The following is a 17,390-nucleotide window of genomic DNA, read 5'->3' on the forward strand; positions in this document are numbered from 1 at the left end:
AGGACCAGTCAAAAGTGCGAGGACCTGTCAGAAATGACTTTTTTCAGCCCTCTGGTTAGTCCTTTTGTGCATATGGACTACTCAGAGGGCTGAAAAAGTTATTTTTGATTGATCCTCGCACTTTTGTCCAGTCCTCAAACTTACGACTGTCCTCACATTTTACGTTTTTGCCCTATCTTGTCACCATGGTGAAGAGAAGCAGTTATGAAATGAGTGACATGGTTGTTAAGAATACTGCACGGGCATAAATGTGAGGATGGTCATAAGTGTGAGGACCAGTCAAAAGTGTGAAGACCTGTCAGAAATGACTTTTCAGCCCTCTGAGTAGTCCCTATACACATAGCCATGGCCACCCGGTCACATGACCAGCTAGCCACGCCCACCCAGTCACATGGCCTCCAAGCCACGCCCACACAATAAGTCACGCCCACAATGGTGTCCTTCTTACCAATGTTAAAATCTGTTCACCTTACCCTATACACATAGCCATGGCCACCCGGTCACATGACCAGCTAGCCACACCCACCCAGTCACATGGCCAGCTAGCCACGCCCACAAAATAAGCCACGCCCACAATGTCCCTCTTTACCAATGTTAAAATCTGGTCACCTTACTTGTAACAGATACAGGAATTTCTCTTCTGACAAGGAGGAAGAGTTTTTTTTTAAAAATCATCCCTTCCAATTTCACTCTCTCTCTTCTTTTGCAGCCTTTGGGGGCATCAGTGGGGGCATCGGACCCCCTCCCAGCCCTGGGACACAGCAGGTTTCTCTGTTTCTTTGGGAAAGATTCCTTCCCCACTCAGAGTCTGCTTGAGCCCCATCATCCACTTCCCTCCCTGCCTGGGATCAGCTGAATTCCTCCATTCAGACAACAGGAAAAAGGGAGTTTGAACCAAGCCTCAGGATCAGTCTCCATTCTTCCACACAGAGGGTCCCACTCATTCTGCAAAGCCAAATTCCCCCTCAGTTCCTAGATAACTCCAGACATAGCTTGGCTGAGCTCACAGCAGGGCCAGGGTGGCTTGAGAATTGGGATGGAAGGGACCACAAACACTCCACAAACCTCCCCAGCCACAAGAGACACTTGGACACAGACTGTGGCCTCACACATACACTCCTGAATGGTGCCTATATGTGGCAGTGGGAAGGGTTGTGGGCTCAATCTCTCAACCCTCACCCTATAGGGCTGCCCCATCTGTTGTCCCTGGTGGCAGATGGAAGATGGGGAATCCCACTCCTGATACCACTTTCTGTAGAATCAAACACAGGAGCCAAAAAAACCTCAAATAATCCAGGCTCACTGCAGTTGTTATTTATTCAGTGTCCATTGGAGGAATTTCCCTCCAGAAAATAGTGGGAGGAAAGGAGGCACTCATATTTATACATTCCAGGAAAGGAGGAGAAAATGACAATCTTACATATTCATATTTCATTTAATAGATGATGTAAGCATGAATATTCAAAATTAGCAAGACTCAAGTTACCTCCCCAGCCTTGTATTGTTGCTACCCTCAAGAAAGAGTTATTGTGTAAAGAAAAAGAAACGTCTCAGTTGTGTTGCCACAGCAGTTTGGGTGAAATGTACTGAGAAATGAGGGCATCAACGTTGCTCCATACATTCCTTCTATATTTCTGTCTTGCTAACATGCTCCCATTTCTCCAAGAAATTTGTCTCCTCACAATCTTCCACAAACCCTTTATTTATTTCAAGAAAAATAGTTGGCCCACTCATGCATGGAGAACAGCTTGGACCATTTTCTATGTTTGGACTGTGGAAAATGTTAAAAGTTGAAATTCCTCAGTCTCACATTTACACATTTCTTCTGGCTGTAAGCTGCTCTTTTATGAAGGATTCAATAATTTCCCATTTTGAAACATATACATATGATTTTTTTTTAATTCATGCCTACTATCTAAATGGAAAGAATATCTCCTTTCAAATAAAAGAAACTTTTAACAATTCTTCCACTATCACAATGGTGTTATATCTCATGTTTTTACATTTGTTCTGGCTGTGAGCTGTTCCTTTGTGTTGAGGTCTGGCCTCAGAAGGATGATGTAGCACTTGGGGATGAAGATGCAGCCCAGCAGACCAGCACTGGAGGCCAGGATGGAGAAGACCTGCACAGCCACCATGTATTTCCCTTTGGTGCTCAGGTAGGTGGGCACAAAAGTCACCCAGACACTGCAGAAGACCAGCATGCTGAAGGTGATCAGCTTGGCTTCGTTGAAGGCCCCAGGCAGATTCCTGGCCAGGAAAGCCACCGTGAAGCAGATGGCAGCCAGGAAGCCCATGTAGCTGAGGGTGACGTAGAACATGACAACGGCCCCTTCGTTGCATTGCAGGATGATCTCTCCAGGCTGGGAGTGGAGGTCAGAGTCAGGGAAGGGGGGAGAAACTCCCAGCCAGATGGAGCAGATGATAATTTGGACAGTGGAACAAGACAGGATGATGGAGTTGGCCAAGCTCTTCCCTAACCATCTCTTCACACGGTTTCCTGGTTTTGTGGCCAGGAAGGCCAGCACCACCGTGATGGTTTTGGCCAAGAGAGAAGAAACAGCAACTGAGAAGATGATGCTGAAAACCATTTGTCGGAGAAGGCAGGTGGCTTTCCTTGGTTGACCAATGAAGAGAAAAGGAGACAAGAAGCAAAGCAGGAGGGAGACCAGGAGGATGTAGGAGAGGTCCCGGTTGTTGGCTTTGATAAGGGGAGTTTCTCGGTATTTCATGAGGATGATTAAAACAAGGTCTGTGGTTAGGAACAAGAATAGGGCAAAAGAGACCAGGATGATGCCCAGATGTTCTTCATAAGACAGGAAGGTTATGACTTTGGGGATACATTGGACTCTGTCCACATTTGGGTATTTATCATCTGGACACTTGGTGCATTTTTGTGTATCTGAGAAAGCCAAAAAGCAATATTTCTTAAATATACTGGGTTTTTTTTACATTTCAAAAAATACCTTTTTTGGATGACAGCTGTTACCATGGGCATTTTCCAAGAAGTATTTCTTACCTATTTTATTAAAAAGAGCATAAGGACATTTTTTAAAAAATGTAGCTAGGTATATGAAGTTGAGGGAAGTTCTAGGATGTTAATTATTTCCTGTGTAATGTGTAGAATCTTCATAGGAACCTACATTATTAGAGGTTAATAATGAATCATGTAATCTTTTTAGACAAACATCCTGAGTTCTGCCACATGGCAGTTAATATCCTGGACTTGGAGGATACCTACAGTATCTTGTAACATCTAGAAACAACCTGGAATTAAGGAGAAACTTCCTATCAGTGAGAGCAATTAACCAGTGGAACAGCTGGCCTCCAGAAGTTACTTATCTGAAATGGTATAGGATCTCCTGCTTGAGCAGGGGCCTGGACTAGAAGACCTCCAAAGTCCTTTCCAGCTCTTTTCTGATTGATTGATTGATCTATATAGCAGACTATTTGAGTAATGAGTTCCCCCATAACTATCCACAGCACCAAATTATGGACCAGTGACACCTTCTCAGTGATCCTCAAGGGGAGGATTCAATATACACTGGATTGAAGGTGGACCTAAAATAATTCATCAAGTTTCAAAGAACTCAGATGTTCCCAGAAAGGTAAATTTAGCAGCATATATTCAAGCTAAAAAGCAGAAGAGGTATTTGCTCTGCTGTTAGTAAAACTTGCCCAGTCTGCCACCCACTCATCCCATCTCTTCCCAGCCCCTCTTTTCAAGTCTTTTTGATTTACTTCTGTTTACATAAGAAATTGTGCAGGTTAAAAATAAAAAATACAGGTGAGTTTAAATGTGTCTTTTAACTTGCACTTTCATGAAAAGGTTCTGGATGGATCCAGTTCCATAAAGCCTCCCATTTTCCTCCGTGTGACCCACCTTCCTGAGTGGAGAAGGTCCCCTCCGGACAAGGAACGCAGTCATAGCAGCAAACTGGCTCTCCTTCTCGAGCCCTCTTGACAAATCCAGGATGACAACTTTCCACACATTTGGACTGAGGCAGAGACTGAGCAGAAAAACAAGGAATGCCAAAGAAAATATGTTAGGACTCTCCATCCATGGAAAACGGAGGAAGAAATTGATGGAGACAAGTAGCCTCTGGTCTTCACTGAGGTAAGTATAAAATCTCTGACTATTTCTAAACAGATGCAGAAGGTATAACAACTGGCAGGTTCTTCCTTTAGTTCCTCCCTTTTGCTTTTGGAATTACAATGAAGTACTTTTCTACTTAATAAAGTCAAGAGGTATGGAATTGAAAAAAGTTTTAAATATGATGATATATTCATCTTAAAACTGAGAACAAAGTTTACTGTAAAAGATTGAGGAAACTTTTATTCCATTAGATTTTTTTAATGTAGAGGAAAACTGTGATGAAGAAAGAAAGCTCAGACCTGTAAGATCTTGAAAGGTTTCCATAAAACATGACGAAGCCATTTCACTTAAGTCCCGTCTGTTGAAGAACTTCCATTAGATGACACCACCTGGCATGGAAGGCCAACCACCCTGGAGACTCTAGGCTTTGCCCACTGGAAATGGGACCTCAGGCTTTGGAAAACAGAGAAAAGACAGCAAAATTTCTCCTACCTTATTGAGCGACTTTAGCCATGGAAGATCTTGGTCGATAGTAAGTCTCTGCCTTTCAAAATACGCCAGAGCCTCTGTCCTGATATCCTCCTTGGGGAAAACCAAGGAGGCCTTAATGCCCAGATCTGCTTTTATCTCTCCATTTTGGTCCAAGTACAGTTTCCTCTCAGAAATATTCCAAAATTCATTCTTCTCCAGAAAGGGATGAAACTGGAATGAGAACATCCAGGAATTTGAAAAACAGAGAATTTTGTTTCTTATCCCACATTGAATCTTTCTTCTACAATTGTCTAATCTCCAAATATGCCTAATTATGATACAAATTCTGTCATTATCTTCAGAAGTGAACAAGAAAGTTTGAGAAAAATTTGTCAATCATATACTGACAAAATATAGAGAAAATATAATTGACACAATTGGTCAATTATTGGGAACATTCTAGACCAGATGACAAATAAAATGAACAGAGAAAAAAAGATGATTCATAAACGCTTTGAAAACAACATGTTGATTCCCAGAAAACATGGGTTTATCAAAAAGTTGTCAGGCTAATCTTCTCCCTGGTCATCCTGATGGAAAACACACCCAGATATGCTAATTCTACTTGATTGTAATGTGACATTAACAACATTTTGCAGATCTGAAAGAACAAATCTCCCACCAACTCTTTTCTCTGAAAAGTTAGCCAGGATCCTTTCTGAGTTTCTTTCTCTCCCATTATGCAGCTGCAGGATTCTCCCCTCTTCTCTGATCCTTCCCTAGGCAGCCTCTCTTCCCCTCATCCCAAAAGTCATTCTCACACATCATTACACTTCCTAAATAGATTATGGGAACTCTGGTGACATCATTGGATTTCAGTAAAGGACTCTGTAAGGTCCGGCCTCACTTCCTCATTCAGGAAAGTGCAGACTCTTGAAACTTGGCCTTTCAAAAGGAACCTTTTATTGGAAAGGAGTGGTGGAAGGACGGAATCAAAGCAGGCTCTGAGGCCCTCAGGCAATACAGTTAGAATAAAGGAAAGTAGAAACCCTCCCAATAGTCCAGTGGGGATTCAGCCAATCCACAGGTGTGAAGATGTTATTGTACCCACTGCTCTGAGAAAGTGATACGGGAACTTTCCCAGGGTCATCTTCCGACACATGGCCCTCCCTCCCCTTACACCCCACAAACGATGAGAAAATGCCAGGCTGTTTAGGCACCAGGCTAAAGGTTATAAATCAATCGGCTGCAGGATACAAAAAACATGGGGGGAGGAAAGGGGTAGAAGGTAAAGTATAAATGTAATCCAGGGTCCCCTCCTTCCCCCCAAAAAAAGGCAGATTCACGGATCTGACAGACTCAGAAACAGTTGTGTGATGTGATTAGAAACCTGAGGGATGGTATGATAACTAAGTGGATAAAAATGGTCTTTAAAATGATACTCAAATAATTTTTAACCCTTTTAAATCTTTCCTATGAAACCTGAAGGTGATGGATAACAATTTGCCATTGCTCATCAATTTTTCTATGTTGTCATTAATACAGTAATTAATACGATCTTAGAATAAGCTCATTTGATTTGATTTAAAGAATATAAAGTCTTTCAACTTACAAGCCTTATTTGAAACTTCATTTTAAAAGTTTGATAAAATAACAATGGTTTTAAATCAACTTAAAGGCAATAATCAGAAGCAAGCAACAATTGTTGAATTGGATGAATTGAATGGATGGATGGACTGGAACGTAATTTGCTTCTGGCATCCCTGAAGAAGGAGTCTGGTTTGAAGGCAAGCTGCTTGGAGATGGCTGGAGAGGCCACGGACCCTGAAGACTCAAAGTGGACAGAACGGATGACTGAAGAAATGGATTCTTTCAAGAAGATTGAGGAAGATTGGGGAATGGACTTGTCATATTTAATTGGAAAACAAGTCTTAAGAGTTGTCGTGTTTCAATTTACAGGAAGTCCTGTGACTTTGGGGAATGGAAAGCAGTTGTTGGGAAAGATCCTAATTAAAATTTTAAGGAAATGTATTATTATTAAGAATCAAACAAAGGTGTTTAACCCTGGACAGATTCTGGATGGATGAGAGATAATGATTGTGGTGGTCTGTGGTAGATAAGAAGCTCCTGTAAATTTTCTGTGAGTTAAATACAATAGCAGATAACAGACAATTTTGAAGTTTTTAAATTTAACTTTATTGTTGGATTGCCTGTTAACTAAGTTTTTTATATACAGCAGATAGATGACAGGTCAAGTAGTTGCAAATAGATGTGTAGTTTATATTTTTGGAGCCTATTTTGCAAGGGGGAGAAACTATTATTGCTGTATTGTATTCAACTGGGGGCACAATGTGCATGTTTTTGTCTGTTTTTAATGAACAATTTAAAAAAAATATTTTGTCTAGTTTTGTTTGGTCTTTGTAATAGTTTTATTTTTTGAAGCTTATATTTTACCTTTTTGAATAAAATAAAATTTAATAAGAGGAATATCAAGTTTCCAGAAACAATATTTATGATTAGGACACAGAGAAAGGCATGAGTAAAAAGCAGAAGAAAAATATCTGATTTTAAGCAACTAGGACTTTACTAACAATAGAGTCTCATATAAGAACATTAATGAGGGAAAGGAAGGATGAGGGATACCAAACTTGATATGCATGTTTGTGGAAATGATCTCAAAATCGTAGTTAACTGGGAACAAACTGTGAGTCAGCAGGGAGATGTTCGTGGAAAGAAGGCAAATGCAGCCATAAGAATCTCAGGAAGTGAATGTTCTGGTTTGGGGAGACCCCAATTCAAGGACCAGGTCCCCTTGCAGGCACCACTCTTGGAGGAGAATTTGCACAAAATCTACATGAACTTCAGGGAAGGAGAAATAAGCCAAGGAAGAGATCAGAGGAGCTGCTCTTAGCCTTGAGGAAAGAGAACAAGGAGAAGAGCTGAAGATCAGGAGGAGTCTGGGAGCCCCTTTTCCAACTGACACAATCTCTCGGTTGGAGAAGGGAGGATGCAGCCCTCTTCCAATCACTGACACACGTTACACATGAGTGTAAGATCTGCTCACTGTTATTCCAGAGTGTCAGACAGGGAAAAATGAATTCAGTTACAAGAGAGGAGAATTTAGCTGAAGGAGAGAAAAAAATATGATAAAAGGATGAACTGTTTTAGAGCTGAGCCAGTGAAGGAGAGAAGTTCAGTCTCCTCTTCATGGATTGTCTGAATGCAGAGACGGAGCAGCCATCAGTCAGAGAAGCTTTAACTGGGATTCCTGCAGAGAGGAGGGGTTGGGCTAGATGGTCTCAGGGTCTCCTCCAAATTTATGAAGGTTGTCATGCCACAACATGTATCTATTGTGCTGTTGTTGCTCTAGCCCCACCTAGTGGCCAGAGGCAGATAAGCCTAACTGTATGGTCTGAAGCCAGACTCCCTTTTCTCTCACCCTTTGGAGGAGACGGAAGCAACCAGTTTGACCGAGACACATGGTCATCCGGAGACGACCTCCGTCCCTCACACGGAGCATTGCTGGAGAGGTTCCAGCTGCTTCTTTGTTGGCTGTTAGTTAATGCTGCCTATCTCCTATTTATACTTGATTCTCACTCTTTGCATCTCCTCAGTTTCTCCGTGCCCTTTTCTCCCAATGAAACACCCACATCCACCCCAGGCTCCCTTTCACTGGAGGAGAAGAGGGGGGTTTAGCTGCCTGTCGAGCTGCACACAGACCCACCTGCAGTGGGGACGGAACAAAGGGGAAATTCCACCATTTTAATCACAAACCCACAAATACAGGAATTCACTTAAAAAAGAATACAGCATTTTCAAATGAGCAGAGTTTAATATCAAAATGCCATGGTATCTACTCTTTGGAACTATTATTCCAGGAGTGAAATGTTCCCTGTTCATACCGGCTCGGGCAAGTAGGTAGCGATGGTGGCGGGCAGTTCAGAGGACCGGTAGCAAAAATCCCTGCCCCAGCCCCCCATGACCAGCTGAGCCGGATGATCATCAGAGGCTTTTTTTCTTTTAAATGCCTCTAACGATCCAAGCTCTGACGATCCCAGCTGAGTTGCCTGATCGGCAGAGGCTTTTTGAAAAACCCTCTGACTATCAGGTAACTCAGCTGGGATCGTCAGAGCCTTTAAAGAAAGCATTTTTTTACATGGTTTTACATGTAAAAATGGTTTTAAAAGTAAAAAAATAAAATTGGCCACGCCCACCCAGTCACATTACCACCACCCCCCACTAAGCCACGCCCACAGAACCGGTAGTAACAAATTTTAGATTTCACCAGTGCATTATTCCCTGAGTAATTGAATTGGCCAGATATGTTGAGATGGTTCCCCTCCTTCTCCTCTGGATTCCTCCTCCAAAGGATCTAAGATTAATGGATCCATATCAAGACCTCCATACCTGCCACGGCTGCAGCCTTGGAGACCCCAAACTCTTTTCTCCCCCCTTCCTTCCCCTCCTCGATCTGGAGGAATAAGCGGCATTCAAGGCCTGGACCAGAGTCCTCATGATACTGTAAAATAAGTAGTGATTTAGGAGCTTGAACCTGCTCCTTTTCTGGGTCTCCAGTGGGGCTTTCTGGGTGCATCTTCTGCGGCCTTTGACAGAAAAGACGTTCTTTGAAAGAGAACAGCGGAAATAATGATCTTGAAACTTTTCTTCCACAAAGAAATCGGGTTCAAAGGCAGAATCTTTTGGCCTATTTTTTGTCAGATAAGAAAAGTTCAAAATACTATGGATGTATTTGAGAAGTCTACGCTTGTTCATTTTATACCCTGCAAAATTTGTGAGGATCCAGACTTTCCCTTCAATGGGTCCTGGCAGATGCATAAATGTTAAATGGAAAGGAAGAATTCTGCCCCAAATTAAATCAAATTCCATGAAGTGAACAAAGACGTTGATTTGTCTCCACTTAGAGAGGGCCTCCCTGAGGGATGCTGTATATCCAGCTGTTGAGAACAGTTGTGATATAACCACACAAATTCCACTCCTGACAAGCACAGGAGGAAAAATCCTCATGAAATACTCTCCATTTTCTGTGTTTGAAGCAAAGAGGCCGATCAAGGTCCATCTGAAATGGAGGAGCAGTTGGACAATTGCTGGGTACTGGAATCCTTCTTTGGGATTCATCCGGTAGAAAAAGGGGAATTGACTTTTATCACTCAGAGCCTCTGAAGCAGTTTTAAGATTGATCTGAAAAAGCAATGAAGAATGCTGTGTTATATTTGGGGTCAGATCAAGTCCAAAATATTAGATTTTAATAAATCCAACCTGGTTCTCATGAATGTATTAGAATAGTTTGTTAATCAGACATTGTTTAAAATATTAAAGACAGAATATTAGCAAGATTGTATCATAATAATGGAAAATAATAAGCAAATTAAAAAAGAATAAAAATGTAAATCCTATTACTGTATCACCCCTACAATTGATTACAATTAGATTAACACGTGCAAATGCCAACTGGAGTATTCTATTCCAATAAAGGGCCTATTATAATTTACAAGGATTGTTGCATCTTTTTTTGTTTCTCTATCCCAGATTCTTTCTGGAGGAAATTTTTTAACTTCTTTCTCCAGTTATACAAAAAACAGGCAGACCTCAAAGCCTAATAAGATTTGTCAATTGCATAATCCAAGTTTGGTCTTTAATTGAATTTTTGTCTGTTCCAACAGCCACAATTTTCAGAGTCTGTCAGTTTCCATAGATTAAATTTTATGCCAATGCCCATATTTTCTGAATTTAGACAAAGCAGAAATTGTGTAAATTCCCAAATCAGCTCTGAGGGCAGCAGCTGGAGTCCTTTTAGCCACCCCAAGATCCTCCTCAGAGGCTGAGATTGGGTTGGTTCTGCTGGTGGTTTCTCTCTGGAGCCCCAAACATCAGATTGATGGAAGAACATGGGGGAAAACTGGGCCTCAGATACTTTAATCATTGGGGCTGAGGAAGCTGGAGAGCTGTGAGGTTTTCATTTAAGCCCCACTTTCACTCCTGCCCTTTCTCTAACTGAGCTCCTTGGATGATGAGGGAGCCAAGATTCAGGCTCAGAGAAAACAACCCCAGGTAAGGAAAGGTATTACATAATAATAATAATAATAATAATAATAATAATAATAATAATAATAATAATAATAATAATAATAATAATTTTATTTCTATACCGCCCTTCTCCCGAAGGACTCAGGGCAGTGTACAGCCAATTTAAAAACACAGGACACAACAATAATTAAAAATTAAAATAATTAAATAGATTTGGCCGATTTAAAACCCCAAAAATTTAAAATAACTTGCTCTAATGGCTGAACATCTATGGCTATGATGTCATTTCCCAAAGACCATAACTTTTGAACTGGCTTTATAAATTATCAGATAATTATTATGACAAAACAATCCAAGTCTATAATGTGTAAATATGATAATATCACATTCTGTATAAATCAGTGTATTCCAATAGGAATTTAGCAGGCTAAACATGTGTACCTATAACAGAATTTATAACAAAATAAAAGGGTTGGAAGGGACCTTGGAGGTCTTCTAGTCTAACCCCCTGTTCAAGCAGTAAACCAGGCATAATAGCAGTAACCGTGAGAGGGATCCTGGAGTCTTAATGAACAACCAATTAAATATGAGTGAAGAGTGTGCAGCGGCAGCCAAAAAAGCCAATGCAATCCTAAATCACATTAACAGAGGGTACAATCAAGAGAGGTACTAATACCACCCTATAAAACCTTAGTAAGACCACACCTAGAATACTGCATCCAGTTTTTGTCACCAGATGTTGAGACTCTAGAAAAAGTGCAGAGAAGAGCAACCAAGAGGATTAGGGAACTGGAGGCTAAAACATACAATGAACGGTTGAAGGAATTGGGCATGGCTGGTCTAGTGAATAAAAGGACCAGGGAAGGGATGATAGCAGTCTTCCAATATTGGAGGGGCTGCCACAGAGAGGAGTCAAGAGAGGGTCAAGCTATTTTCCAAAGCACCCAAAGGCCGGACAAAGGCAGGACAAGGAATAATGGATGGAAACTGAACAAGGAGAGATTCAACCTGGAAATAAAGAGATAAAGTTGCCTTCAGAAGTTGTGGGAGCTTCATTACTGCAAGCTTTCAAGAAAGACTGGACCGTCATCTGTCAGAAATGGTGTAGGGTCTGCTTGGACTAGATGACCTACAAGGTCCCTTCCAACTCTGTTAATCTGAATCTATCTATACTATTCCAGACAAGTGGCTGTCCAGTCTCTTCTTCAAAGCCTCCAGTGATGGACCACCCACAATTTCTGAAGGGTAGACGTTCCATTCCTCACCATTAGGAAATTTCTCCTTAGTTCTAGGTTGTTTCTTTCCTTGATTAGTTTCCCTCCATTGTTTCTTGTCTTGCCTTCTTGAACTTTGGAAAATAGGTGGACCTCCTCTTCTCTGTGGCAGCCCCCCCAATATTGCTACATTGCTATGATGTCACCCCTCGTCCTTTTCACTAGACTAGACATACTGAATTCCTGCAACTGTTCCTCATATGTTTTAGTCTCCCAGGCCCTTAATCATCTTTTCTGCACTCTTTACAGAGTCTCTACATCTTTTTAATTAATTAATTAATTAATTAATTAATTAATTAATTTTGTTGCATTAACTCTACCTAAAACATTCTGGTTCTTCTGCAAGGAATGCATTTTTCTCAAGTTTAACTAAGAGGATCATGGCATCAATTTTAGCCACAATATCTGCTAGTCTATTTGGCCTGTAATTGCTAGAGTAATTTTTATTCCACATTTTAGATAGGTAAAGTGCTATTATTGCCAACTTCAATCCAACTGGATAGGGCAGGCCTTATTTATCTGTGAAAATGAAGATGCCAATAGAGGCCCCAACAACCAGGGATATTTTTTGATCTGTTAAATAGTTGTTAGAATATCTTCTCCAGGGAATGTATTGTTTGCATTTCAGGCCTTTTATGATTAATCTCAACATGAACATAATGGGGTAAAATATTGACATTTTTTGCTAATATGAAGAAAAGCAGCTCTTTGATTCCATGGAGAAGACATGATTGAATCTATTAGTTACCCCTCACCACCCACCCCTCACTTTACCAGAAGGAGAAAAACACACACAAACCTGAGGGACTTTGTAGGTGCCTCCTAATGTTGCCATCTGGATGGAGATCTCCCTGTCAGCTGCATCAAGAAGAGCCAGGAGGTTGTCCTTCCTTCCACAGCCGTAGTTGGGGACATTGGCTTCTCCAGTAGAGAGCATGTCCATCAAGGCATCTGAAGTGTGGAAAGTGCTCAAATAGTTGTCCTGAATCTTGTAGCCAAGTGTGAGATTGTGCAAGAGATGGGAATTCTTGTTGGCCAGTTGAATGTTGACAATGAATAGTAAGCAATAAAAAAATTCGTAAGAAGTCCTATTGAAAAAAATGTTATTATATTCAACAGCCACAACAAATACTTTTGTTATATATAATATATATAATCCTCCACAAGCCTACTGAGCCTTAAACCAACATGGATCCAAAAGCAATGAACAGTTCCATAAATATTGAAATGGTTTGAGGTACGGCAACTACAACTGATTCCACCACTACTTTAAATAAAATTCAGTATCCAAGTGATAAATTAAAGATTGAACTGAAGGAGAAAAATAATCTGCAACACTTTCAGCTTTTTTTCAGACCTGTTTTTGAGTCTCTTTCACAAAATCAGACCAAAGAGAGAAGCCATGGAAATCAAAATCATTCAGGAAATTAGACATATTCCCCAATATAGGAATAAGTGAAAAATAAAAAAACAGAAAAGAAGGAGAGTGTTAAAATGGAGGGACTGCAACTCCATCACCCTGAATGACTTACGGATCAAGGAAAACAAACTGAACAAAAGGAGCAACGTTGAAAAGGAACTTTGTATGCAATATTTCATTTCCACTGGTGACTATACTGATTAGATGGTCTCCTGGTCTGTAGTAGCTCCATGGTTTTCCATCCTGGTTCTCCAAACTCAGTGGGCATTTGATTCTCAGCTTCCCAGAGACTGGATGGGACAAAAGCAGCATCAGAGGCAGAAGCAGGAGGTCCATAATTCATGGCGTGAATCAATGAATCCCTTTCCTGTTTCTAAAGAAGAATTCGAAGAATGAAAGGACTCTCACAAGGTGGAACATCCAGTTGCTTTTTCTCAACACAGAGAAACACTCAGCTTCATCTGGAAAGGAGAGAGATTCAAGAGCAGACTCTGCCTGTCCCAAACCTCCATATTTCTCTGCCCAAAGTCTCCCCTGGAGGATTCAGCCAAAGAGCAGAGCTGAAACTTTTATCACAGTTCTCCCTCTCAGGAGGGATCCCTGGATAATTCAAGTAGTTCTTGCAGTCAAAGATTGTTGGGAAATTCTCTGGAGGGAAATGAAAGAGAAATAATCCCCATTTGATTCAAAATAACAGGAATTAAATCCATCATCTAGAATTGAGAGTTTTGGGGGCTCCATGCAGGGAATACATGGCACCTTGGCTGTAATAACAAATAAATCTGAGATTTGTTTGTACAGTGATTTAAGACAAAACTCGAGGGGGCAGTTAATGCCGGAGCATGTCACAGATCTGAAATAGCTGCCAGCTGAGTTGGAGCCAAAATTTACTTTATTTTGAAAGCTAATGCTCAAGGGCATCGCACAAAAGGACTGATGCAATAGTGCAGCCAGTCTCTAAGAACAAAATCAACTTTAGTGAAAAACTAGTTTTTCGAACTTTGCAGAGTTAAAAAAAATCACAGGGAGAGGGAGAGAGAGAGAGAGATGGAGAGGGAAAGGGGGAGAGAGAGAGGGAGAGGGAGAGGGAGAGGGAGAGGGAGAGGGAGAGAGAGAAGTTAGAGAAAGCCAAGTGAAAAGAGATGGAGAAATCAAGGCTGCCTCTCTTCCCATGTGGGGAGGGGAGGGAGGGAAGAAAGGAGGGAAGGGGAGCTCAGGACCCTCGTGTTGCAGATGGAAAGCTGATCTGCAAATTTCAACTTCCATCTTCTGAGTCCTGGGAAGGGGGGAAACCATATCCCATGTTGCTCAGCCACCTCTTTCATGCATGGGGCACTCAGGGGAAAGCAAAGCCCAGACCCACGGAGAAAGCCCAGGATGGTCAGGGAGGAGGAGGGGATCTGGGCCATTCCTGGGAAGAGACTAACCTGGTTTATGGGTCCCAGGGTTGAATGTTAACGCAGTCCCCGGGGTTTCTCCAGCCTCGCTTGGGCTCTGTGTCTTTCCAGGAGAGGCTCCTGTGGGGAGAAGCCATGCAGGGCTGGGTCTTCCAAGGGGGATCCGGGGTTGCCCAGGAGGAAAAGGCAGCCAGCCTCACCCTGGAGGGGACCCTCCATGACTCTGAGGAAGATGGGGGTCCCCCGTGGCCCCTCCAGAGCCCCCAGCCGAGGAGACGCTCTTCATTGCAGCCTTTTCTGGGGAAGGGGCTTAAGCCCCCCTCCCTCTGCAATTCTGGGAGGTTTTGCCTCTTTCTCATCCCTCCCAAAGCTTTGAATTTTGCTCCTTATTTGACCCCCTTTGGCTTGGCTTCTTCATCCTCTTCTCCATCAGGCTGAGGGCAGGGAAGCTCCCAGGCAACCATCTCTTCCCCCTCTTTGATTGGCTACAGGGTTGTCATGACAAAGGGGGTGGGGCAGGAATAGAAGCAGCCAGTAGAGAGAAAGAGAGGTGGGACTTTTGTCTTCCCTGAGAACTGGAGGATTTGAATGCGAAATCTGCTTTCTTTTACAAAACCATTTATATTATTATGGAAAAGTAAAAAGTTGAGATTTGATTTTAATGCTTTATTTTACTGCAACGGAGGAAGTCTGAAGTCAGCCCTTTTTTTTTCTTTTCTCCCTCCCCCCAACTTCTGTTTTTTTCCCCCATCTCTTCTTCTTTGTTTGTTTGTTTGTTTGTTTTTTTGTATTTTATTCTATAATCTAATAAAATGTTTTTTTTTAAAAAAAAAGACCTGGAGGATTTGAATGCGAAATCTGCTTTCTTCTGTTCAGATGCAGCCCAGAATCAGAAGGAGGGAAGGGTCAGAGAAAATGAAGGAATATTTAAAAATATATTTAAAAAAACAAAGGAAAACCTAGACTTTGAAGAAAAATAAAAAGCGAACACCAAAAAAGAAATTATCAAACTCTGTAGAAAAAGTTCTTTAGCTCTGTAGAGTGAGATCCATGAGATATACAGCAATTAAAAGCAAAGAATAATAAAAGTCAGCCTTAAGCAAATCTATTGGAGACGCAGAGCAGAAAGATCGGAAGATGAAATGAAATTTGACATTTAAAAAATAGTGTCATCAAACAGCTTACAGAAAATAGCTAAAATAGTTATAGCGTTAACTTTGTTTTCTGCACATGTTGAAAGGATGTAGAATTTAGAATTTTCCTTTATTTTGATAAAAAAATTGTAACCTTTCCTATTTCTGAAATAAAAATCTCACCCCAGTCATTGAAGGGAGAAACCTGTGCGAATTGTTACTGATCCCAACGACGAGGAGGCTGGTGTGGTGTCGCGCCAGCATCCTGTGCAGCCGGCGCTTGAGTCGGACAGTGAGGAGGCTGGAGAAGATGTGGTTTCAGAGGCAGGGATTCAGCCACGGCCTTCAGAACTTCTAGAGGCTCCTTTAAGTGCAGAGGATGAAGTGGAGGAGCCTCTTCTCAATGCATGAACACACAGAGCTGCCAAAAGGCAGGAGTGGTTGCTCAGGATGAGGTCTCCTCAAGAGTAAGGCTTGGGGCTAATTGGCCACTCCGTTAGCCTTTTTACAACTTTTAAAAAGCTGCAGGAAACAAGGTTCGTTCGTTTGCTGATCATTGAGTTTGGATTTTCTCTGCAAAACTTGCTTTTGGGCTTTCTGCCAACTCTAGTAAGACAGTTGTTAAGAACATTTTATTAACAGCCTGTATTTGCAAAAGACTGTGTTTTGAAGTAAATTGAGTTTTGTTTTGAGTTTGTGCGGCATTCTTTGGGATCCATAGCTGGGGCAGAACACCTCCAGGCAATAGCCTGTCAAATGCCTGGAGCTTCTTTTGGGGCACCCGAGACGGGAGAGGGTCAAGGGCTAGGGCCAGGGCCAGGCCAGGGCCAGGGTTAGGGTTAGGGCCAGGGTTAGGGCCAGGGTTGTTAGGGTTAGGGTTAGGGTTAGGGTTAGGGTTAGGGTTAGGGTTAGGGTTAGGGTTAGGGTTAGGGTTAGGGTTAGGGTTAGGGTTAGGGTTAGGGTTAGGGTTAGGGTTAGGGTTAGGGTTAGGGTTAGGGTTAGGGTTAGGGTTAGGGTTAGGGTTAGGGTTAGGGTTAGGGTTAGGGTTAGGGTTAGGGTTAGGGTTAGGGTTAGGGTTAGGGTTAGGGTTAGGGTTAGGGTTAGGGTTAGGGTTAGGGTTAGGGTTAGGGTTAGGGTTAGGGTTAGGGTTAGGGTTAGGGTTAGGGTTAGGGTTAGGGTTAGGGTTAGGGTTAGGGTTAGGGTTAGGGTTAGGGTTAGGGTTAGGGTTAGGGTAGGGTTAGGGTTAGGGTTAGGGTTAGGTTAGGGTTAGGGTTAGGGTTAGGGTTAGGGTTAGGGTTAGGGTTAGGTTAGGGTTAGGGTTAGGGTTAGGTTAGGGTTAGGGTTAGGGTTAGGGTTAGGGTTAGGGTTAGGGTTAGGGTTAGGGGTTAGGGTTAGGGTTAGGGTTAGGGTTAGGGTTAGGGTTAGGGTTAGGGTTAGGGTTTAGGGTTAGGGTTAGGGTTAGGGTTAGGGTTAGGGTTAGGGTTAGGGTTAGGGTTAGGGTTAGGGTTAGGGTTAGGGTTAGGGTTAGGGTTAGGTTAGGGTTAGGGTTAGGGT

At 42.1% G+C, this 17,390-nt stretch overlaps 1 protein-coding gene and 1 long non-coding RNA gene across 2 annotated transcripts; one reads left to right on the top strand and one right to left on the bottom strand.

Annotated features, from left to right (window-relative positions):
• Positions 1-1,299: 1,299 nt before the first annotated feature.
• On the bottom strand, positions 1,300-13,806 carry LOC132710330 (vomeronasal type-2 receptor 26-like). Its single transcript, XM_087871958.1, has 6 exons — positions 13,419-13,806; positions 12,686-12,974; positions 8,975-9,766; positions 4,589-4,798; positions 3,884-4,010; positions 1,300-2,902 (listed from the first exon to the last, which is right to left on the bottom strand). Exons 1-6 carry the CDS (start codon positions 13,640-13,642, stop codon positions 1,992-1,994), a joined length of 2,553 nt encoding a protein of 850 aa, XP_087728084.1. The 5' UTR covers positions 13,643-13,806; the 3' UTR covers positions 1,300-1,991.
• On the top strand, positions 2,022-7,054 carry LOC148113250 (uncharacterized). The gene is made up of 3 exons (XR_015728405.1): positions 2,022-2,159; positions 3,830-4,117; positions 6,246-7,054. It is a non-coding gene; the product is annotated as an uncharacterized LOC148113250 (long non-coding RNA).
• Positions 13,807-17,390: the final 3,584 nt, after the last annotated feature.

The sequence above is a fragment of the Pantherophis guttatus genome, chromosome 6, assembly GCF_059756535.1.
Source record: "Pantherophis guttatus breed Tessera chromosome 6, ASM5975653v1, whole genome shotgun sequence".
Taxonomy (NCBI): domain Eukaryota; kingdom Metazoa; phylum Chordata; class Lepidosauria; order Squamata; family Colubridae; genus Pantherophis; species Pantherophis guttatus.

What these genes read in the sequence shown, in the direction of transcription:
- LOC132710330 (XM_087871958.1), bottom strand. Translation starts at nt 13,642, where the DNA reads ATGGACCTCCTGCTTCTGCCTCTGATGCTGCTTTTGTCCCATCCAGTC. An exon ending in CAGTTTGTTTTCCTTGATCC is followed by an intron (nt 12,975 to 13,418) that starts GTAAGTCATTCA and finishes TTTTTTCAATAG; the next exon opens with GACTTCTTACGAATTTTTTT. An exon ending in GCACCTACAAAGTCCCTCAG is followed by an intron (nt 9,767 to 12,685) that starts GTTTGTGTGTGT and finishes TTGCTTTTTCAG; the next exon opens with ATCAATCTTAAAACTGCTTC.